Source organism: Ambystoma mexicanum, chromosome 3q, assembly GCF_040938575.1.
Source record: "Ambystoma mexicanum isolate Mex_15411 chromosome 3q, UKY_AmexF1_1, whole genome shotgun sequence".
Classification (NCBI taxonomy): Eukaryota; Metazoa; Chordata; class Amphibia; order Caudata; family Ambystomatidae; genus Ambystoma; species Ambystoma mexicanum.
Genome location: NC_090926.1, coordinates 793,761,197 through 793,785,712, shown reverse-complemented (window position 1 = coordinate 793,785,712; position 24,516 = coordinate 793,761,197). Strand labels below are relative to the sequence as shown.

At 47.4% G+C, this 24,516-nt stretch overlaps 1 protein-coding gene across 1 annotated transcript in view; it reads left to right on the top strand.

Moving 5' to 3' along the window:
• LOC138583003 (polycystin-1-like) overlaps window positions 1–24,516 on the top strand; it is a 569,194-nt gene that overhangs the window by 247,673 nt on the left and 297,005 nt on the right. The window contains exon 14 of the mRNA XM_069654860.1: window positions 601–776. Within this exon, the coding sequence (XP_069510961.1) occupies window positions 601–776 (176 nt within the window). The remainder of the gene's footprint in view (window positions 1–600; window positions 777–24,516) is intronic.

Sequence of the window (24,516 nt, the reverse complement as noted above, 5' to 3'; positions counted from 1 at the left end):
CTCCTGGCGGCACTGAAACACACTCCCCCATCTTGGAACCTTCCAGGAGGACATGGTCGCTTCAGGAGAACTACTTGAAGGAGGAACCTACGCTGAAGTAAAGTTTGCACGTTAAAATGTGGATTAGTCCAAGAAAGGAATCTACAGTATAGATGAAAGGAGATTTCTTGCAGGTTGTTTTTATGGGAAGACAGGTTATGTGGCATTCGCTCTTCGTCATAAGTGGCTGGAACCGGGGTGTTGCTAAGTCTGGAAAAGACCCGGGGCTACGCTAATGTCGCAACTGTCGGGACTGGGGGCTAGAGAGCCTTTTGGCTGTAGCTCCTGAGATTCTATCCGGGGCTACAACCAAAATACCAGGGGCTATAGCCCCCTTAGCCCCCCCCAGCAACGCCTCTGGGCTGGAATAACAGTGCCTTAGGCTTGGGGTACACTTAGGGTGTTCTTTTATGCTTGCTGGTAGACGGGGATGGGGATTTGCTGGCACGCTTGATAAATGGGGTGGGGATATTGGGTTGGAGGGCGGTTGGGCTCCAGCTTGGTGGTCACGTTTGATCGCTGAAGTACCGTTCTGCTGTCACTCTCTCATTCTCTCTGCAGCTCCGAGCTGACAACCCTGTCAGTTCAGACACCGTGGAACTACTCCTAACAGCCGACACCATGCACAGACTCCATGACCCACACATCCTGAGACTCCCTGAGGTGGTAACCGTAAATGGCTCCCAAAGACTGACTTTTGGGGTGAAGGTGGACATGGCGGTTGAGGTCACAGTAAGGTAAGGAAGCAATACGGGTTTCTTGAACAGGAGGTGGGTCCATTGTAATTATAGGATGTGCCCGAAGAGTCGAGAATAGCACCTTTGCCAGCACGGACCTCCTTTATGGACGTGACCAATCAGGATTGGATTGGTTTAATTTTTTTCATTGAACTTTACGCGGAAGCATGTTACAAAAATTAAGGAGACGGGCAGCTGTGGAGCAGTCAGTGTTCTTGTTTCCATAGTTACACCGTTACACCTACTTAGAAAAATCCTATTTCAAATCCATTTGCATAAGTTTAAGGTACCTTAGAAATTGTCACTGTTATTTTACATTAAATGTGATTTGTAGCACAAAGATGTCACCATTGAAATGGCGTCTTGGTGCTGTACAAAAGGGGGAGGGGGAGAATGCCCAGGGTGAGAGCAGATGGGGGTTGATGGCTTCCTAAGGCTTTTCGGCGTCGAGGTAATGCATTCCACCAGCCTGGTGCCAAGGCATGCCAGCAAGGGCCCTTCTTCATGCTCGCGATCGAGAGGACGCCGTGGGCAAGTACAGCGAGATTTCGTGTGAGCTACCCTGAAGGAAACAGGTCTATGCGCAGACCACCACCATATAAGCGTTTATGGGGTTCATGCTTAAACTGTTTCAATAGGTTCTGTGTCAGCACCAAAAAAAGTCCTAATTTTTTCAGCTTATTTTTTCGGCGGCCTTTAATATTCAAAACACTTGAATACCTCTTCCTCCATCCTTTGAAATTGGGTGTTTCACCCCCGAACCCTCCTTCAACCTCTATGTCACCAAACCTTGCCTCTCACACACACCTTTTCCCCAGCACCCCCTTACAAACCAAAACACTCAGAAACACACACACGCAGACACACTCCTTCCCCCACTCCCCTCCCCACCACTGTCCCCTTTCAAACACACATGCACGCAAACACACACTTGCCTGTAGCCGGTGTTCCCCAGCCCATATCAGTCCGCCTGTCAGCCCCTACGCGCACTAGTGTGCAGCAGGGGCTTGACAGTTCCGCCTTAGAAAGACCGCTCTGAGCATTCTCAGAGCGCTCTTTCTAAATATTTTTTTTTAAAAAAAGGTCTTTTGACCTAGAACGTTTCGACCATTGGCTGCCTACAGGCATTTCTTGAAATGACCTAAACAACGATCATTAATAGGGACATGTTTGTCAACATGTGTATTTGTATAGCACATGAGGGTAACTTGGCACAGCAGACAGATAACAGAAGTTTGTTGCCGTACTCAATGCTACTCTTTTTACCCCCCTCAGAAGCATGAGTGGACCTGATCGGATTCAAACCTGCGACCAGGATTTCAAGAACAGATCCCTGTAGTGTCAATGCATTAGTCCACTGAGCCACAGACCCAGTGGCTATCATGCAATAGCCGTATTAGACTCGGGAGGGTAGCTCAGGGGCAGCGTGCTTGCCTTGGAAGCAAGACAACATGAAGCAACACAGGTTCAATCGCGGGTCTGCGCTGCTTGGAAACCTCTGGGTATTAAGCATGTTATAAATAACATATCATATCATATCCCCATCACCTGGCAAAGAAGTCTTCAACCTCACACTGTATGTTCCTTTGGCTTGGATACAACAAAAACAAAGTGTGACTGTACGATCCCACCCTGACACATGCATTGCCATTTAGCCTTATTTATGTATGTATGGATTTTTAATTTGATTGTTTATAGTGCAGACCTAGCTCTAGAGCAGCAGAGCGCTGTACCGAGTGTGGGTAGCCAGCGTTAGGACTGGCATCTTTTAACAGTAGCGCAGTGCTGTGAGTCGAGTTCGTAGTGTTGGTATGTACGTCCATTGGAGTTTGTCCTTAGTCGGATGTTGTTGAAAACTAGACAGCATGGGTGAGAGAATAGAGGAAGTTAGCCAGATGTAAAGTGGCACACAGTGATAGTCTTCTAGAACTAGTCGCAGTAAGCAGAGGTCATGCAGGCGGTTGGTGAGAAGGAATCGATTTGAATGAGATATTCCTTAGAAAGCTGCATCACGAGCTTCCATACAAGAGCTGATTCAGCGTCTGTTGTTGCTGCAAGTTGGGAATGTCCAGGCATATACTGGGCTTCGTTATGGGCATGCCGGTATGGAAAAAAAGGTGCTGATAACAACGTGTACGACACCTTTTCCAGACCAGCATACCCCGAGTCTCCCGGTAGGGGCAGTGAACTACTGGCAGGCATGATCTGACGGTAGTTCCGACTCCTACCGGCAGATAATTCACTGAAGTAGCGGCAGGTCTAGCAATGGTGCTGGTGCTTCAGTGGTTCCCATGCCATAGATTTCTATGGGTCTCCATGGGAATGGGAATTTACTGTTTGTCCGTGGCCCGTAACTTCCCGGTAATACTCAGGTGAAAAGTACAGAATAAAAATGTACCTGATAAAAATGAATGAAAAGAGAGCAGAACTGAGTTCACAGGATCCCTCTCACTCTCCAAAGATATATCAAAATCCCACACGGGAAAAATAGCTCATTTGTAGACAGGTTAATGGTGGGGTAGCTCCAAAAGGAGAGAATACCGTGCTCAATAAAGGGATGTATATGAGGGCTAATCATCAACCACTGTACCTAAACAGAAGAGAGGTGCAGCTGTTCCTGAATTGAATACTATGCTTACCCCAAAGTAAAGACGGCGAACACTGAGTAGTTTGTCCCACGAGGCGAGTGTAGCTGACTACGAACTATCGCCCTGAGAGTGTCTAAGCTGGAGACTTTACACATATATGGATTCAGCCTCTATGTAGAAAGGATCCACCACAAAGCATATGCTGACTTTTCTTTCATTTTTATCAGGTACATTTTTATTCTGTACTTTTCACCTGAGTGTTTGTTTGTAGTGTACTTTTCTCTTTTTTGGAACCATACCGCTTGCATGCCCAATTAATTGTACATGTGCTCTTTACCTTGTCCATTCAGACTTTATTCAAATTGATGTGGATAGTTGTGTACAGCCTAGAAGGCGCATTACTCTATTTAAAATTGTTGGATTTTCTCTGTGTTGTTTTGAAATGACATGTTGGAATTTTGAAACTGATGATCTCCTAAATGTATGTTATTTCAAATTATTCTTTCGCTCGTGAAGAAGGGGGTGTTCCCCGAAACGCGTAGAGCCTTTCAGTTCATCAAAAGAATATTGATTTTGGACACTTCTCTTTAGTTTACTACAAGTAGATTTCATTTATATATCGATGGCCTGTTTGAAATTCTGATTTGATTCCTTTTGAAATGCATATGTGAACCAGAAGCCTCTGGATTGAATCTGTTTTATTAATGTTTTGGCTTTTCTGTATATATTCATCATTTTTGAAGCAAAAATTGGAAAGATTTGACTGATTGTGTATCAGCTTTAATGGTGTGCAGGGGACGGGAGTGTCTTTAGTTTTAGACACTTGTTTTTTGTTAAAGACTGGAGGCAGTGTTATTGCCCCACTGCAACCATTGCCAGTGTTTGAGAGGGTGAGCATTGACATTGTCAGTCCCCTTGACCCTCCCACTTCAGGTGGACATCGGTTCATCCTGGTCTTGGTTGATCATGCCACCAGTTACCCTGAGGCTATACCCCTTCAGACTGTTACTGCCAAGGTGGTTGCCAGGGCTCTCCTGGGCATTTTCACCCGTGTTGGATTCCCAAAGGTGGTTGTCTCTGACAGAGGATCCAACTTCATGTCTAGTTACATGAAAACCATGTGGAAGGAGTGCGGAGGAACCTACAAGTTCTCCACCAGTTACCATCCCTTAGACCAATGGTCTAGTTGAGAGGTTTAATAAAACTCTCAAGGGCATGCTAGGCGCTTTGGAAGAGCCCCGAAGGAGAAATTGTGATCTCCTCCTGCCATGCCTGCTGTTTGCTTACAAAGAGGTACCTCAAGAGGGTGTTGGTTTCAGCCCCTTTCAGTTACTCTTTGGACATCCCGTGGGGGGGTCCCTTGCCTTGATCAGAGAAGGTTTGGAGGCCACCCCTCCAGGTCCCACCAAGCAAGTGGGGGACTATTTGTTAGGCCTCAGACGGAGGATGACACAGATGATGGGTCAAGCGACAGCCAATCTCAAGGCCAGCCAGGAACTGAATAAATACTGGCATGACCTTAAAGCCTCGCAAGTGGATTGGACTCCGGGACAGGAAATCCTTGTGATGGAACCTACCAAGCCTAGAGCTTTGGCAGACAAGTGGACTGGACCCTTCAGGATCATCTCCAAGTTGGGCAAAGTCAATTATCTGGTTAACATGGGAGCCCCTGGGGTAGCCCCTCAGGTATTCCATGTTAACAGGCTCAAGCCTGTCCACAGGCGAGCAGAAGTCTCATGTCTCTTATTAGCTTCAGGGCAAGAAGAGGATGAGAGTGAGCCCCTTCCTGATTTGCTGCATAGCAACCCTCAGGATGGCTCAGTGGAGGGAGTACATCGCTCTCCAGATCTGACGACAGAGCAACAGAGGGCCCGCATGGCCTGCAGGGCTTTGCTCTGGCAGTATGCCTCTCTGTTTTCACTGACACCAGGCTTTACACCGTGGTGTAGGCACAAAATTGACACTGATGATAGTGTGGCTGTCAAAAGCAGGCGCTACCGTATGTCAGATACAGTTAAGAAGTTAAGAAGTTAAGTTGAGGTCACCAAGATGTTGGATCTGGGTGTTATTGAACCCTCAACCAGTCCCTGGTCCAGTCCCGTGGTCCTTGTCCCCAGGCAGGTACCAAGGATTGGAGGTTCTGTGTGGACTACCGAGGAGACAATGCGGTCACCAAAACTGATGTGCACCCATTGCCCAGGGCCGATGAGCTTGTGGACACCATAGGTGCTGCCAAATTTGTGAGCACCTTTGACCTTACTTCAGGCTGTTGGCAAATAGCTCTGATGGACCATGCCAAGGAAAAGACGGCGTTCTAAACACCTGAGGGACTCTACCAATTTAAGGTCATGCCTTTTGGGTTGAAGAATGCCCCTACACCTTCCAGAGATTGGTCAATCATGCACTCAGTGGGCTGGAGGCCTTTTGTGTGGCCTACTTAGACGACATTGCCGTCTACAGTTCCACCTGGGAAGAGCATTTGACACATCTGGATAAGGTGTTGCAGGCCTTGAAAAGGGCTAACCTCACTATCAAGGCCACCAAGTGCCAGATAGCTCTGGGGAAAGTCACGTATCTTGGTCATGAGGTAGGAGGGGGTCAAATCCAACTTCCCCTCAGTAAAGTACAGGATGTACAGACAGGGAGACTCCCACTACTCAAACCCAGGTAAGAGCCTTTTTGGGCCTCACTGGGTATTATCGCAATTTCATGGTGGACTATGGAACCATAGCTGCACCACTGACAGCTCTGACATCATCCACACAGCCTAGGAAGGTTAATTGGACTGAAGACTATCAAAGGGCCTTTGATGGCTTGAAAGAAAGTCTGTGTAGGGCACCTGTGTTGTGTTCGCCTGACTACAGCAAACTCTTTATCATCCAGACGGATGCCTGCGACACCGGAATTGGAGCTGTCTTGTCCCAGTTAGATGACAAAGGGAGGGAACACCCGATTATATTCATCAATAGACAACTCAAGGGTAGAGAACCTAGGTGGTCTACTGTTGAAAAGGAGTGTTTCAGTATAGTTTGGAGCCTTAGGCGTTTTAGGCCCTACCTTACCGGGTCTACCTTCAAGGTCCAAACAGATCATAAGCCCCTGAAGTGGCTTATGCAGATGAAGGGTGGGAACCCGAAACTGCTCAGGTGGTCCATTAGCCTGCAAGGGCTAGACTTCACCATAGAGCATAAACCAGGGAAGACCCATGATAATGCATATGGCCTTTCCAGAAGGTATGTTGACCGTCTGGATGAGGGTGTCTACCTCGTGGGAGATTAGGCACCCTAACCTCAGTCTGGAGGGGAGGGGCGACTGTGATGCTGGAAATTCATTGGAGGGACAAGGCCTCCCTGTCCTTGTCCTGTAGTCCTTGTTCATTTGTGTTCTGTATTGTTTTCTGCCCTGGAGTCCATGTGGGACTCCTGGCAGTGCAGCTCTTCCTATTTTTGGTTTGGTGTACAGACCCATGGGATACCATTATGGCACCGATGGGTGGGGGTACAACCTGTGCCCCTAGTGTATGTTTCTGGGCACCTGTGTGTGGCCCACAGAGCAGGGCACGGGCTGGTGGCAGCTCCATGCTGAATTTGACAGGTGCTCTGAGTATCCTCCATTTTGGGATACCCAGGCCCTGCCATTGAAATCAGTTGATTCCTGATAGGAAACAAGATGGCCCTTGTGGCCTCTTGCTTTATATTGCCTGTTACCTTGTTTTCCCAATGTCCCGGGAAGTCCTGACTCTGTCCCTTCCCCCTGACTGGCTGTTGGGTGGAACTTCCATATATGGTGTTGTTGTGAAGTCCTGGCCAGACTGGCTGGAGCCTTCCCAGTGACTGTATGTTGTGGGTACACCCTGTGGGTGGGACCTGGGTGAATGGAGTGTGTGACCAATATGCACTTCTTGTTGTGGATGTCTGGTTTCTGGTGTTTGACACAATGACTGAGACATCCCTGCCCGACCCTGGTATGAATGCAGTGTGTAGTGTTGAATGGCTGGGTACTTGTCCAACTACACATTCCTTGTTGTGAGTATCTGAGAGGGAGGAGAATGGCCTGAATGCACTGTATGCCTGATTGGCTGACTAACTGCTGAATGCCCTTCTGAGTGATTGGTTGCCTGAGTGTGACCCAGAAGAATGAATGAGAGATCAACTAGTATATCTGGGGGCCTTTCACTGCTAGAAATCGTTCAGAAGCTGAAGTTGAAACTGACACTTAATCTCGAAGCCGAGCCTGAAAAAGAAGGTTGACTGCTGTCTCCCTTCGCCGAAATCTGAAAGCCGAAAGCCTTTGGGACTAATCCGAGAGAGGACCTGGTTAGGCGCCCTCTTCCCGTGCTCCGAGGGACCATCGAGCACCGCTAACCTCCGCCGAAGCTCCCTGGAAATCAGACCCTCGAAAGGCTGCCGACCGGAGACGGGGACCGCCGAGGAGAACGAAGATAAGCACTGGACATTCTGTCCACCGTCGTCGACCAGGGTTCGCAGGTTTGCTATAACCGCTGGAGTCCCGTTGAAGCCGTGTTGCCAAGAAGAGGGGACCACATGACGCTGTGCCGCTGACGACCGGAGCCACACATTCCTTTGCCTAAGACTTTTGATTAACAGACGCGCTCTTCCGCACCGCCACCCGCCTTATCCCGCTGGAGAAGGCCAGGCCGTCGACGTGCCGAAGAGCATCCGCCGGTTGGTTTCCTGCCACCCAACGACCATAGAGATGCCGGACGACACAATGCCCTTGGTGGGCCACAGTTCTTCACAAAGTCTTTGCGGTCCTAACCTATCAACATCGAGGTGCCCCACCTGACTACAGAGACCCAATCACAATCCTATCCCATATATAAAGTATACTTAGATGTTCCCCTTGAACCAACCACAATCCCCTGTAGGTTTGTAGTTTGCCACATAGTATGACGTCACATATGACAAGTTTATGCTATAAAAGTGTAATTTTTAATGAAATGTGTTGTGATCATGCTGTGCAACGTCCGTTGATGTCCGTTGATGTTCGTTGTACTCCCTGTTTTAGATAATTGATATTAAAACAGACCATTTTGCCAACTTCCTGAGTCCGTCTTCTTGTTTGGTGTAAGAGTTATTCTCCATCCCATCCATTGTATGATGGGTTACCTTACTTAAAAGGACCATAAGTGTTCACCTCCTACTTTGTTCTGTGTTGGGGAAGTCGGACAGAAAAAATTGGGATTATTAAAGAAACTTGGATTATAGACCCCCCTCCACCTAAATGACTGTGTTGGGGAGGTTGGACAGAAAAAATGGGATGATTAGAGAATTTGGGATTTCGGACCCCACCCTCCACATAAAGGCATGTGTTACGGGAAGTTGGGCACATAGGATTACCCAATTAAATTACAGTTTGTTGTTTTCAGTGGACACTGAGAGTGAACTTTGTTCATTTTGAATTTAAAAAAGAATCAGCCTGTGGTGTTCTGCCAAGGGGAATTAATTATATTAATATTTTTAGTTAAGCAGCTAAAAGATCTACACAGTTTTGCCCCCCCACCCAATATAAAGGGAAAAGATTTAAGGCAAGCAGACTCCCCCACCTTTTGATTTCAAATGGTGCAATTCTACTTAAATTTAAAACCTCTGTTTAAAGTGCAGCTGCATTTCAGGAGCCTCTTGGAGGACAGTGCAGGGGTCTGGTCACTCCACTCTCACGGATGGTGCCCAGCTCTTCACCATAGGACACAGTCAGCTTTTAAGCCTTCCCAGCAATAGACCACTCCACCAAGATGCAATTTCAGCAAAATCTCCTTTTGGTGTTTCCTTGCGGCTGTCAGATGGTACATTTCAGCAGCTTTGTCTCACTCCCACAGTGCATTAACTTTATATACCAGTGATGACACCATCAAGATTTCAATACTGGGCGATGCCCTTCAAGAATTATTTTAATCAGGATTGGACAGTTACCCTTCTATCCATCCCCAAGTCCAGCCTCTCCCTAAGGATTGGTTTAGGAGTCTGGGGTAGACATATGGCAGCTCTCATTTCAAATCCCCTTTTGTTTTCAAGTCAACGTTTTGGCAAACATGTGTTATGTGGCAAAACATCAGAATTTACCAGAATTTACTAGTAACTGCTTTGATATATATATTTTCTGATTCAGCTAATCATGGGGAATCAAATAAAACAACAGCCGGATCTGCACCATGTTACATAGGAGTTTGGCAATGCTTTGCCCTTTTTACAAAAAGCCTCATAGTTATGCATATGCAACTTACTCCCCACATTCCTACTTTTACCCTCCACCAGTTCGCCAACTCTCAAATTCGGAACATGTTCACAGCAGCCAGGAACACCTTTTAGCTGGTCATTACACTTCCCTAAGTCGCAGGTGATTGAATTTTATTTAAACAAAATCGCCCAGATATTTTCTAAAAAATGAAACATACAAGTAATCAGTGCGACTTATGGTTTTCTGGGAAAATGCAACAATTGTGATTTTCCATTTAAACAAAAGGAATCTTCATATGTGCAAATATGAGCTTCTCTTCCTCCTGGCGAATTGCCAGTCTTAGCCAGCTTGTGAATAGAGTTCAGCCTAATTGCAGCCACTGCTTCACATCTCCTCCCTACATTCCGGTTATGCACCGGCTACAACATTTGGCCTCCACAGAACTGCCGTCAGAGATGGCAGATCTAAGGAAACTTGGTATTCGACACGCTTCGGGTAGGCCACATTTTATTGCAGTTGTAAATAGTCGGGATGCAAGCCAGGCTTTCACGGGGGGTGTCCTTTGTGAATTTGGCTCAGAGACCCACCATTTGTCCTTGGCTGAAAGGAACTCACGTATTGCATTTTCTAACATCAACCTTGATTCTTTGACATACGGTGTGTTTTACGGATCAGGGTTCACTTTGCTTTTGTGCTGAAAGTACAGGGCTATTTCTTCCAGTCATTAATAAAATACACTTTTAACCCTTTAAGTGCCAAAGGCGAGGTATCTCGTCCTTGACAGTGCACACGCAGTGCCAAGGACGAGATAGCTCGTCCTTTTCGGCACTTTGTTTTGAGCGATCCACGTCGGCGTGAAACTGAAAGTAAATTCCCCGCAGCAGCCATTTTCGGCTGCTGCGGGGAAGAGAGAAGGTTAGAGACCTTCTTTGTCCGCCTCGATCTCCGGCTGTATTTCAAGCCGGAGATCGAGGCGGGTATCGTTGGAAAGGGGAGAGTCTCCCCTTTCCAACGATACCCATTGTGTGGCATTAATGCCCGCGGATCGGGCGAAGGGCGCGCGATCCGCGGGCAGCAATGCCACCGGATCAATACAGATCCGTTTGTGACACAGGGGGAGGAGGGGGCTGCTTACTAGGTAAGCGCCCCCCCTCCCCTGTGGCCCCAAGGCATGGGGCCACAGCGGGAGAGACCCCTGGGGGCAGATGATCACTGCCCCCAGGGGTAAAAAATTTTTTTTAAAAAATAATCGAGGGATGGAGGGAGGTGGGAGGGGTTTTGGGGCCCTGGAGCCCACTGGACCACCAGGGATGGAACAAAAGTGGTGTCCCTGGAAAGGGGACTTTCTCCTCTTTCCAAGGACACCACATATGAGGCATTGCTGCCCGCGGATCGGGCGCAGGGCGCGCGATCCGCGGGCAGCAATGATATCTGCCCCTAGGAAGGGGCATCTGACCCCAGGGAGGGATGCATGAGGTCGGGCCCCCCTATCTGCCCCCAGGGTGGGTTGCATGAGGTGGGGCCCTCCATTTGGGGTGGGGGGGGTTGAGGGCCACCCCCCGTTGCGGTACATCATTCGCTGCCAATTAAGGGTGGCCCTCAGCCCCCCTAAAAAGCAGCCTGTGAATTTGTATTTTGTTTTTTGTTTACCCTACTTTGCTTGGTGCAGATGGCCACATTAGTGTGGCTATCTGCCCCCAGGGTGCCCAAACCCTACTGCCCCATCTATTGGGGGTCCTGCCCCACCTTTTGGGGTGGCCCTCTCCCCCCTCACCCCAAATGGAGGTGGGGTGTACCTCACGCAGCCGTTTGGAGGAGGCCCAGGGAGGCAACCCTCCCTGGGGGCAGATATCTGCTCCTAGGAAGGGGCATCTGACCCCAGGGAGGGATGCATGAGGTGGGGCCCCCCTATCTGCCCCCAGGGTGGGTTGCATGAGGTGGGGCCCTCCATTTGGGGCGGGGGGGTTGAGGGCCACCCACCGTTGCGTTATATAATTCGCTGCCAATTTAGGGTGGCCCTGAGCCCCCCCTAAAAAGCAGCCTGTGATTTTGTATATTTTTTTTTGTTTACCCAACTACGCTTGGTGCAGATGGCCACATTAGTGTGGCTATCTGCCCCCAGGGTGCCCAAACCCTACTGCCCCATCTATTGGGGGTCCTGCCTCCCCAAATGGAGGTGGGGTGTACCTCACGCAGCTGTTTGTAGGAGGCCCGGGGAGGCCTGCATGAGGTGCCCCCACCAGCCATTTGGGGCGAGGGGGGAGAGGGCCCCCAAAAATGGTGGGACAGGCCCCCCCCAGTGGGTGGGGCAGTAAGGTTTGGGCACCCCGGCGCCAGATTGGCACACCAATGTGACCCTCTGCACCAAGGGGAGTTGGGTTACCAAAGGAAAAAAATGAAAATGGTGGAACGCTTTTTAGGGGGCGGGGGCGGTGGGGCACCCCAAAGGGTCAGGGAATTTTCTAATGGGATGGGGCGTTGACCCCCTCCCCCCCACCAGCAATGGAGTGGGTGCCAAGTCATGCAGCCCTTCCTGGGACCAGATATCTGCTCCTAGGAACGGACGCCTGAGCCCAGGGAGGATGCAGGACAGCCCCCCCTTATCTGCCCCCGGGGAGGGCTACATTTTGCTAGTGTGACCGTAGGTAACACATGTTCTTTGTTTTGTTTACAGCTTTTTCTACCCGAGCAGCTGCAACGTTATGTGAGTACTGTTTTTTTATTATTCTATGGTTAGGGCCCAATGTCAGTGGGGTGGGTGAGACTGGGGCTGGATTGTTGGTGGTGTGGGTGGGAATGGCCCGTCTGGTCAGATCACCTCCAACTGTCCTGGAGTTGCGGCTGGGCTGCATTACAGCTTTTCCCTTCGGGGAGGTATTGGCACACTGCCGAGACTCCTTGGTGGGGAGAAGCTGTAACGCAGGGCAGCCAGGGCTCCAGCAAAGTCGGCGGTAATATCCCTGGCCTTGGGCACCCTTCTCCCATGTGAGTCTTTGCTGGTGGTTCTGGGTATTACATTCTGGGCCGATTTGCGTAAGTCAGACCTCTGTGGATTCCCACGGGTGTCCTCTTTTGGGAAATGCATGGGGTTCCCTGTTTTCCTTGCTGGCTTCCACACCCTAGGCCCAAATCTGTAGGTTGCCCACATGAACAAAATGGGCAGTGGCGAATGGCTTGGGGTTCTCCGTCGGTTACCCTTTTCCTTTTGCGCCCCCGGTAGGTGCACCCACACATGTGAGGTACCGTTTTCATCGGGACACGTGTGGGGACGCGGGAAGGTAGGCCACGTGTTGTTGGCGGTGTGTTTCGGTGGGTGGCCAGAGCGAAATGTCTGAGAATTGTCTTAATTTCCGGCCAATTTCAGAGACATTTCCCTGTGTCCACTCACCGAAACACGTCGCCAACAGCAGATGTCATACCTTCTCGTGTTCCCACAGGTTTCGCAACGAAAAAGGTACCTCGCATGTGTGGGTGCACCTACCGGGGGCGCAAAAGGAAAAGGGTAACCCGCTGGTAACCCCAAGCCTTTCGCCACAGCACAATTTGTTCATGTGGGCAACCTACAGATTTGGGCCTAGGGTGTCCAAGCCAGCAAGGAAAACAGGGAACCCCATGAATTTCCCAAAAGAGGACACCCGTGGGAAAGCACAGAGGTCTGATTTGCGCGAAGCGGGCCAGAATTTATTACCCAGAACCCCAGAACATTGTGTTTTTTCCCCACCAAATATCACACTTTGTCGGGGATTGTGGCTAATAAAAACTGGGGCAATTTGCGCAAGGCAGACCTCTGTGGATTCCCACGGGTGTCCTCTTTTGGGAAATGCATGGGGTTCCCTGTTTCCCTTGCTGGCTGCGACACCCTAGGCCCAAATCTGTAGGTTGCCCACATGAACAAAATGGGCAGTGGCGAATGGCTTGGGGTTCCCAGTCGGTTACCCTTTTCCTTTTGCGTCCCCGGTAGGTGCACCCACACATGTGAGGTACCGTTTTCATCGGGACACCTGTGGGAACGCGTGACGGTAAGCCATGTGTTGTTGGGGGTGTGTTTCGATGGGTGCGTCGAGGGAAATGTGCGGAAAAAGCGTTTTTTTCCCCACATTTCGGACTTTGCAGGGGTGTCTGGGTAAAAAAATCTGGGGCGATGTGCGCAAATCACACCTCTGCGGATTCCCACGGGTGTCCTCTTTTCGAAAATGCATGGGGTTCCCTGTTTTCCTCGGTGGCTTGGACACCCGAGGCCCATATCTGTACGTTGTGCCCGTCGGCAGAATGTATGAGATTTCCCTCTGAAAACAGACTTGGGGTTACTTGTGTTTTAGGCTTTCCCCTTGGCGGCCAGGTAGGTGCACCCACACATGTGAGGTACCGTTTTCATTGGGACACCTGTGGGAACGCGCGACGGTAGGCCATGTGTTGTTGGGGGCGTGTTTCGATGGGTGCGTCGAGCGAAATGTGCGGAAAAAGCATTTTCTTCCCCACATTTCGGACTTTGCAGGGGTGTCTGGGTAAAAAAATCTGGGGCGATGTGAGCAAATCACACCTCTGCGGATTCCCACGGGTGTCCTCTTTTCGAAAATGCATGGGGTTCCCTGTTTTCCTTGGTGGCTTGGACACCCGAGGCCCATATCTGTACGTTGTGCCGGTCGGCAGAATGTCTGAGATTTCGCTCTGAAAACAGACTTGGGGTTACTTGTGTTTTAGGCTTTCCCCTTGGTGGCCAGGTAGGTGCACCCACACATGTGGGGTACCGTTTTCATCTGGACACCTGTGGGAACGCGGGACGGTAGGCCATGTGTTGTGTTTGTGTGGTTTTCATAACGTTTTGACCAATTTGCTGGTGCCCTTTGTCTCACAACCCTTTCTTTTCCCAAATGTGACCTACATTTAGTCGCTGCTTTAGCCACCATACACTTTTGTAACCTGCACAAGTCACCTACCCTTGAAAAGGTCTGCCTGTGCTCTTTGAAAAAATGTATGGCTGCCGTTCCTCACCACATTGGTTTTCCCAATTTACACATGCTAAGTGCGTCTGGTCAGGCCGTGAGCGTAAAACTCCTGTGTACCATGGCTCAGTGTTTGGCTTGTGGTATTGCTTGTTTTGTAAAAACACTACAAAAATGGTATGCTCTCCTAACTGCAAGAGTAGGGGGAATGTAGTGGAGCATTGCTTTTCTCAAAATTCATAGAAGCCATTGCCGTACCAAGCCAACCATGTCCAACACATACCTTTTTTTTCAGTCATTTTCCCGCTTTTCCCCCATTCGATGGCAGTTTCCCCTACCTAGTTGTTGCCTGACCTATGCAAATCACCCCTTCCTAAACTTGGAATTTTGTCTACTTTTCAGAAATATATGCCTTTCTGTCCTCCAATCTGGCTTTCCTGCCCTTTTCTTCCATTCCGTCCATGCATGTCCAATTGGCAAAAATGGCAAAATCGCCAGCCTCTCACAAAACGATTGATAACCACATCAAAATATTTTTTTTCCATTTCCACTCAACCTGTTCCTGAAAGCCAACACATTGGGGAACTCAGCACAGCAAACCATTTGTTTCTAGCTCTTACAAGGAAAAAACCACAGGCCTCTTTGTACATCATTTTATTGGCATTTTTTGAAAAAACCCAAAATTTTTGCACTTTTTCCTTATTTTTTCTCACCCCCCTACAGCAACCTGGGATTCCTGGGTGGCGTTACGACTGGCTACATGTGGGAAAAAAAGGAGCCAAATTTGGCCGAGATATCTCATGTAACAAAAAAGTTACAAGCCATTGAATGGCCACATACCAAAATCACCAAAAAAGGCACTTGGCACTTGGCACTGGGGAGAAATACCCATGGCACTTAAAGGGTTAATTATCTGCTGTTCATTTACTGCTGAAAAGTGAGCCTGAATTGCCACAGTACACCACCTTTTGATGGATGGCAGTTTCAGTGAAAATGCTGCATTTATTTCTCAGCCAGTAATCTGATGTGCTTTTCCCATCTGCACTTGGATCACATTTTTGTTTTAGCTTTCTCTTGATTTCAACTGCAGAACAACATGCACATAGTCTCCCTTATAGGTACCTTATCAGCATCCAGGTTTCTGAATGCTGGCAGATCATTTCCCAAGTGGGCCCTTCACTCCAGTTGGTTGGGGGCCTTTGGTTATACCCCACATGCACCACCCCCAGTTTGTCCATGATTCTTTTGTGGAAAAGAGCAGGGCAGAGTGGGATTTTCAGCCGAATTCCCCTTTTTTCTGTCTTTTGGAGCCCGTCCGGCTCAATTTCCTTCATTAGGGAGTGGGCACTGCAGCCTTTTCTTCCGTCTTTGATTTGGGGGGATGTAGCATGGCACCCCTTTCTTGCATCTCCCCAGGGTACCTGGGGTCCACCCCAGACTCCCCTCTTGCCTCCAGGCTAGAAGTGAATGAAGTTAATTATCTAGCAAATAGAAAAAAGAGAGGTTCAGTACTTTTTGCACAACATATTCCCCCAGAAGATTTACACAGAATTGACAAAAATAACAACAGCATACAAATACAACACTAGAACTGTATCAATTTCACACCTTATTTATTTATTTTCTTTCTCTTTACAATGAGCACTAAGTAAATTACTCCCTGTATATACATATCTTAGTTTCTATCCGATTGTTCATCCTTCCTTTTCATTCCTCAGATGGTTCCTCTGCTTGACTTGCATTTGGTTCCTCAATCAGTCATAAAGCTTGTCTGGGGTGACAGCTTTTCAACTCATTTTTCTTCAATCTGTTCTCAGTTGGGATGCATCTCCTTGTAGGCAAAAGGAGATATTTTATCTACAATTTCCAAGACACCACACCAAGATGAATGAAGTGTCTGCTCCTTGGTCTGATTCGCTTAAAAATTGTACAGGTAAACCTAGTCCCCTACTTTATATTCTTTCTTGGTGGTCTTTAGATCATAAAAGGTCTTCATTCCTACAGCTGACTTTTCAAAATTGTGCTGAGCATAAGCAGAAGCATGCTTGATGTTCTTCCTTAAATTTTCAATATACTCATGAGTAGTGGACGCATTTATCAATGTCTGCTCCTGAGTTCTATAGAGCAGATGCTGAGACAACACCATTTTTCATCTGGTCATGATCTCAAAAGAATGCGTAGACCGCATAGCCATCAGGACTAGCAGTAATCGGATGTCCCAACTGCGTCTAGAGTCTGCCACAAACGTCTTTAAGATACTCACAATGGTTGTGTTGTATCTCTCTAGCTCCCACTTGAGGCCAAGTGGTAGGCAATGTGGACTTTTCTTTTTACCTCTAGAATCTCCCACATCTTTGCCATCACCTCACTAGTAAAATGGCTTCCTCGATCCAACTCAATCCTTTGAGGGAGGCCAAAACGCTAGAAGATGTGGTTGATGATTAGTACAGCTGCTGTCTCCACCTTACAATACAGGGCTGGAAGACATTCTACCCACTTTGTGAATAAGCATGTCACAGTCAACATGTATTTGTTTCCTCTAGAGGAGTGAATCACTGGCCCAATGAAATTGACTTGCAAATCTGACCAAGGAACTGTCTCTCACCTTTTTGTAATGAAGGCCTGTGTGTGAGTGAACTGGGTTGAAATTTAGCAGACACAAGACACCCCTTTAGGTAAGTGTCGAGGTCCTGTCTCATGATTGCCAGTAGGCAATCTCACGCAAGATTTCTAATGTCATGTGAAACACCCTGTGACCAGCAGTGGCCACGTCATGGGTGTGGTTCAACATCAAGCTTCAGAATGATGTAGGTACCACCCACTGTTCACAGCCAGATAGTGCTCTCCTTACCAATAAACCGTTTTGGATCCGGAACATCTTGGAAAATTTCATCAACACTCAGAGATCCTCTTTAATGCTGTAATCTGACCCTACTAGAGGAAACCTCATGGGGTCTTCAATGTGTTTATAGAATTTTCCAATGATTTGGTCCTCTTTCGGTGCAGTGATCAAATCTGCATCATGGGTATCTTTACTTGATTGGGGAGTCGAGAGTTCACTAATCGCACAAGTTTGCTACCTGGTGACAGCGGAAACTTGGATTTCCCCAGCAGGAGTTCCATTGGTTTTGGCCAGCTGGTCAGCCAGGTCATTCCCAGTCTTATCTGGCCCCTCTATTTAGGAATGACCTTGTATCTTCTTCCAATAGATGGTCATCTCATTGGAGGTCACCAGATTGTCAATTGGGTTCTATGTTAATTCTTCGACTGTTTTATTTTCATGGAATTTTTTGCCGAAATGTTTTTGCTGAGAAAATTCATTGATTTTTATTTTTTTTATTTGGGGAGGCCCTCCCATAATCCCCCCTATTATTTAGCCCTATACACCACCCCACCTTATCACTTATATGCCCTCCCCTCCGACCCCCCATATTTTTTGATGTATCTGCAAAATGTCCTGCAAAAAAAACAGAGAATGAATGAACGTCGTATCCGTCAATTGACTGGATCAGTTTGACATGCTTTAAAGGTTTATTGTTGACACAAACATGCCACAATTCTTCAAGTTAATCAGGTGCTCCACAAACCCATTCCTGGCATAATCAGAGTCCGTGATTATGACCAGTTCATTGAGTTGGTGGTGCATTGCAGAGATGATGGCTTAATGAACGGCCATCTACTCTGCAACCTGACTACATCAGGTCCTATTGTGTAAGCAGCAGAGGAGTCTGGGAGGTAATTCCCCCAGGCATTTCCAATGACAGCCACTAGTTATATTTCCCATTGCTATCAACATGGTAGGAGCACCCATCTACATAAACTGTGGGTATTCCCTGACAAGTGCCTTCTTCATAGACCTTGTGTGGGGAATTATTTTTGGGTCATTAGACTTTCGTCCTTGAGACAGTTTTCTTGAGCACAATCACGCAAGTCCACCAACCCTTGCGCTAGGGGACTCGTTTTCATTTGGCCATATCTGACCTCCACAGGAAAGCCTTGCATGGACAGAATCCAGGAAGTAATTCTGCAATTACTAACATTCCCCGCCCAGATTATGTCACTTTGTAGCTATTGCAAGGGTTGGTGAGGAGTCTCGACAATGATGTGCTCCCCCTGGATGAATGGGCGGTAAATTGTCAACGCCAACACCGTTGCCAGGAGTGCCTTCTCACAGTCATTGAATTTTTCCTCCACAGAGGACAAAGTCTTGCTCGCATACGAGATGAATTTGTTGACCATGTCATGCTTTTGATACAATACTGCTGTTAGGCAAGTATCTGAGAATCCTGTCTCCAAGAAGATTTCCTTGTTCTTTATGGGGTAAGCCAAACAAAGAACCTGCGAAAGTCTTCTTTTCAGTTGTTTAGCTGCCTCGGCTTTTACCGGACCCCACTCCCACTTGACTCCGGCCTTTAATAAATACACAAGGGTCGAGGGCCTCTGCGTAGTCTTCAATGAACCTCTGAATATAATTAGTGAGTCCAAGAAGGCTTCTTAATTCTTGCAGAGTAGTGGGGTCTTTTAAATTTATTAAGTCTTCCACCTTATTCACCGATTAAGACCCTCATGGGTGATCATGTGCCCTAAGAAGTTCACTCGGGTCTTACATAACTCTGCCTTTTGAAATGACAGTTTTGCTCCAGCTTTCTGCAACTGTGTTAGAACGTAGCAGATTTCTGCTATATGTTCCTCCACAGTTGAGCTCTTGATCAGAACATCATCTCCATAGGCCAGTTGGGCATGGCCTTATGTAGAACGATGTTGAATTCATTCGCAGAGTTTATGTATCCAAAAGATGGTTGGGTCCACGTTTATTGCTGCTCCCCAAAGGTAAAGGCAAGCTTGTACTGGTCTTCCCTACTCACCGGTACTGTCTAGTAGCCGTTGGTCAGGTCAATGGCGGTGTACATCTTTGACCTTTGGATCTGTGCCAGCCCTTGGTCGATCTTAACATGTGCACCAGTTTGTTCAACTCCCTCAGGTCTGCACATAGTCTCCATTGGTCATTGGGTATGAGTATCACCAGTAACGGGTTGTTGAAGGTAATTTGGATCAGACAAATTATCCCACGGGATTCTCAATTCTTAATAATCTCTGTGAGTGTTTCCATGGAAGCGAGAGGTAACCGGTATTGTTTCACAAATAATGGAGCCATCTCGGGTTCGTGGTAAATGGTGGTTGAATGAATGGATGTACGTTCACAGTGGTATGAGTCCACTGAAAATATATCTCAGAATTCCAGGAAGACTTGCTTCAGCCTTTGTGTTTGCTGCCCGGTCTCCCAAGCATCAGCAAGATGGTTTTTTCCTCGACCAACTGCTTTAAACCTGTAAAGACCTTGGGCTTGGCAATTTCAGCGGTATTGTCCAGTTGGGTGGAGAGATCTCTTTTGATGGTGTTGACATGGCCAGTAGGTTTGAGGGATTGGATGTAGTAGTCCTAAACTGTGAACACTACCTACTGCCTCCTGATGTCACAGAACACCTCTTCCACCCCATAGGGTCAGGAAGAGTACACCATGAAATTCCTCCCATGCCTAGTAAACATCTTTTCTGGGGAATACCGTCGCTGCTGTCGAAACAGTTGTTTGGTATTGGTCCCATGATGTCATTACCTAAATCAATACAGTAATATTGGGCATCAACCGCTATTCCAATAAAGGTGTCTGCGCCCAAAGTGATACTTCGAGGGTCGCTATTATCCACCAATATTTGAATGGTATCATGTTCTAGGTCTACTAGCAGTGTTGGAGATGGGAATTTAAATTTATATAGGTGTCCTGATGTTTGAGGTTCTGTCCTCGCTTAATTCTGAGGGGAATGGTAAATTGTTGCACCTGTCCTGGGATGGTAACCTCTTCCTGCACCTGAACATCAACCACATAAGACAGAAATTGAGCAGCCCGGAATGCTTTTTAATTGTTGTCAAAGCCCATGGGGTTACCCCGCAGTCATGACCAGACTTTATCATTAATTAGGTCCAAATTGATTGCGAATCGGTTGGGAATGTCACTGCCCAAATAAAAGGCAGAAGGGACATCTCTCATGAACCTACAATTATGCTCTATGCTTTTGTTTCAAATGGATATTTTTGGCATACACCTGCAAGGCAGGAGATGATTGGAGTTTGGAGTTTCCAGACCTAATTCCCATTTGGCAATCAATTTAAATGTGTGAAAGGTCTGATCTTTTGGGGGTTTCCTGAACAATTATTCGCTGATGAAGCTCCTTCCATTATTCAGGCATACTCTGGCGAGCACGGGCTCTTCACCTTCATTTAACTGAATGGGAAAAATCACTGTTTGCTCTTTTTCTAAATGTCCGTCATACTTTCAGCAGGTTCTCCCTTGTCAGGTTTCAAGGGATTCAAGGTTTATTCGGATTTTGAACTGGTGTACATTTTTAGGGTGTTCCCTTCGAGTGTGGATTGACACTTAAAACTAGGAGGAAAATTGATTTTCAAGATTTTCAAGAATGGAGAAGGGTTCCCATCACCAGTCTGTTATCCTACAGAGATGACACTGATGTCTAGTTGGTGCTGATTTTTAATTTTATAGGCCGGTTAGATTGGGTACAGAGGAACTTGTTTAAGCAGTCGATCAGATAACCTCCTCAGGAGATCCGTCTCCAGTAAACAAGGTGTGCCGCCTGTAATCATGACTATCACTGAATGTTCGAATCAGTGACGCCAAACTTTGTTTTCCAGATATGCAATCCCTTCCACGGAAATGTAATTATCGTTGAAATTTTGGAGTTGTCTGGGATGTGGTGTGAGGGGAATTAGGTGGCCCTCCCCTGTCCTGCGTTTAGTAGATCAAAGGGCTTTTTGGACAGGAGGGTGGCTTGGGATCCAGTATCCATCAGAGCTGATAATTCACACTGACCCTGCACCCTTACTGGTGCATAATATAAATGCCTTATTTTTCCTCTAGGGTGCAAAGAAAGTGTGAGTTATTTATTGAGCCTGGTGGTCATTATCTTAATATTGAACTCAGACAGCGTGTGATCTTGGCCAATTTTTCATGTTGGAGTTCAGGAATCTGTAAATAAAATCTTACTACTGGCAATGGGCGCATTTGGGAAATCCTTTTTCTTCCCTGATTCTTTGTTGTCCCCCTTTACCTGGAAAGAGTTCTCAGAACCAGTTTGGAGGAGGGCACCTCTGTTTCTGCCTTGTCTGGCTCAAATTTTGGGGTCTGAATAGTTTCTTGTTTGGGGTCGGTCTCCATACTTACCGAGTCCAATTCAGGGTCTTTTGGGGACCCACCTTTCTTTGGGAGGATCCCCCCATTCCTGAAAGAGAGGATTTCTCTATCTGAATCCTCCAGGGATTCTTCTCTTTCAAAGGGGATGATCCGGAGCTCCTCCAAAAAGTGGCTTCTTCTTTAGCCTCTCCTACTTACCCTTTGCTCTTTGCGTTCTAACATTTTGAGGGTAGAAGAGTTATTTTGATGCTGAGAAGTTTCTAGGGGTTCAGTCTGGGTGTGAAAGGAAGCTTCCTCTAGGGCTTGGCATCTCCCCTCCACCCGGGCCCTCTCCTCAGGAACCTGTGATTTATCAGATGTTTCCTCCCGTTATTCCCTGCCCCCGGGACATCAGGCCTGGGTGTTGGGGCATTCTGGGAAGCAAGGTTAGGTTGAGAGTTGGGCTGAGCCCTCAGCATGCGTCCCAGGTCGTTGGTCAGCTGCTGGACCTGTCGCTCCAGCTGCAAGACCTTTTCTGGGTTGCATGGAGTTCTATACTCATATATCTGCTGCTCCTGAAAAGGGTAACTGTCCCGTCTCCCAGAGTAGCTTGGGTACTGAAAATTTCTCCCATTATTTTCCATCCTGAATTTCCCTTCTCCCGGGTTCAGGGATCTATAGTCCTGGAACAGGGAGAGAGAGGAGGATTATTTTGGAAGTTCTGGTTCGGAGGATATCTGGGGAAAAAAATCCGATTGGGAGGTGGAGTGATACTACACTCCTGAGGGAAGTTTGGCGGGAAGCTTCCCGGGCAGTACCTACCTGATTGATTCCCCCCTCTGGCCGGGGGAGTGTATACATATGCCAGGATTGGTTTGGAACCCTTGTATCTAAGGCTTACATAGGTGGCAGGGTTAGAGGGAACATTTTTCTGGGTCCCTGCCTGACTGCCATTCGACTGGGCAGGGTCTGAGGGTCTCCTCTGCCTTTCATTCTGCGTGTTGGCAGAAGGAGTGTTTTTAGGGCCCCCTTCTACAGATTAAATGGAGTAGTTTTTACCTCTGCCACCTTTGCAGTAGCAGGGGTGTTAGATGGTTTGGGGTTTTGGGGGGTGTTTTTAGTCTCAGTGGGCTTCTGGACCTCATAGATCCTGGTGGCCTGTTCAATCACCCAATCCAGGGTCCTGTGCTCATGAACATCACACACCAGCTGAGTCATTATGTACTTGGGAAGCGCATGGAAATATGCAGTTCTGAACTCCCTACTGTTTGTGTTCACCTGCCGGGAAGTCTGAGCAAATGCCTGCCTTAGCTCATGCACAAACGCCCTAGGCACCTGATCCTCCCCACTCTGCAAATTATATGCAGTCTTGTGGGTTCCTATGTGTGTCAAACTCTCACACCTGCTTCTCTCTGTCCTTATTTCATGATGGTGTTCAGAGAGCTGACTTTTTTAACTCTGAGTCCAGGGCCTGAGTGGCCTCGAGCACTTTACTCTGGACCATTATTCAATCTTTCAATTCCGTGATTTCATTCTTATTTGACTCATTTTCGTTTTGTGGACCTGCAATATGCACTCATATTCAAAGCTTGCACTCAAAATAGCAGTCTGTTTCTCTTGCGTGTTTCTACACTGCGCTGCTTGAAACAGGTCAGCTTCCCTTGCCTGACATGCTCCATGAGTTCTACATTTTCTTGCCTATTTCGAGTCAGTTCTTGAGAACCTGGCTCCTTTCTGTATCCATTTTCAACAGATGGACCTCCTGTGTAAGGATACTAATCTCCTGGTTCAAGAGGTATTTTTCCTTCACCAGTTTTAAAGTATGTACCTTCTGATTTATCTGATCAAAATCATTTTGGGAATCAACCCCTTTTATAATTAACTGACTGTTTTCATTTTTCAACTCCTTTATTTGTAATTGAAAGGCCATACTGTCATCTAACAGCCCTCTTTTATAACTATTCTGATCATTTACCTTATGGTGCAGTGTGCTTGATCTTCTAACTGTTTGAGGGCCTCATTACACGGTAGGCGGTAAGGGTTTACCGGTACCGGTAAGGGCACCGGTACCGGTAAACCCTTACCGCCTTACTACGAGTTCCCTTTGCGGGACCCGACCTTAACGGCTGGTTTTACCTCACCGCAATATGCGGTACCGTAATTAGCGCCTTCCCCATTCCCATTATGCCCTATGGGGGCAAAAATGGGAATGGGGAAGGGCCTTGGTGAATGGGGAATTACCGCCCACGCTCACCTTGGAGTAGGGCGGTAATTCCGCCATCCACCAAGGCGGACACGGTAAAATACCGGCAGCAGCCATGGCGCTAATAGCGCCATGGTTACCGCCTACCGTGTAATGAGGCCCTAAGTTCTTTCTGCGCCTCATTTAGAATCTCAGTTTGAATCCGCGCACAGGCCTCACTCTTCTGCACTCACTCTTGCACTAACTGCAAGTGGAATTATAGATAAGCTGTGGGCTAAGCCATTTGACTCAGTTCTTCTTGAGTATTTCAGGTCATATAAAATGCCTCTAATGCTTTGTACCATATCCCACCTTCACACCAGTGTCAATTCCTTCTGATGTAACATCTTGCATCAATTTATCTAGCCAGCTCCCTTCAACTGCCTCTGTCCACCTACCACGAATGAACAGCTTAGTAAGGAAATATCTCCTGGCATCATCTAATTCAATTGTATTCATTTTTTTAAATGGCATTTTTGAAAAATTTGTAGAATGCCGTTTGTGCAGGGCAAAAATCACCCTGTTCCCACTTAATTTCCACTCACAATGCCAATTTTTACTTAATCCTCCTTCTTTTCACCTATGT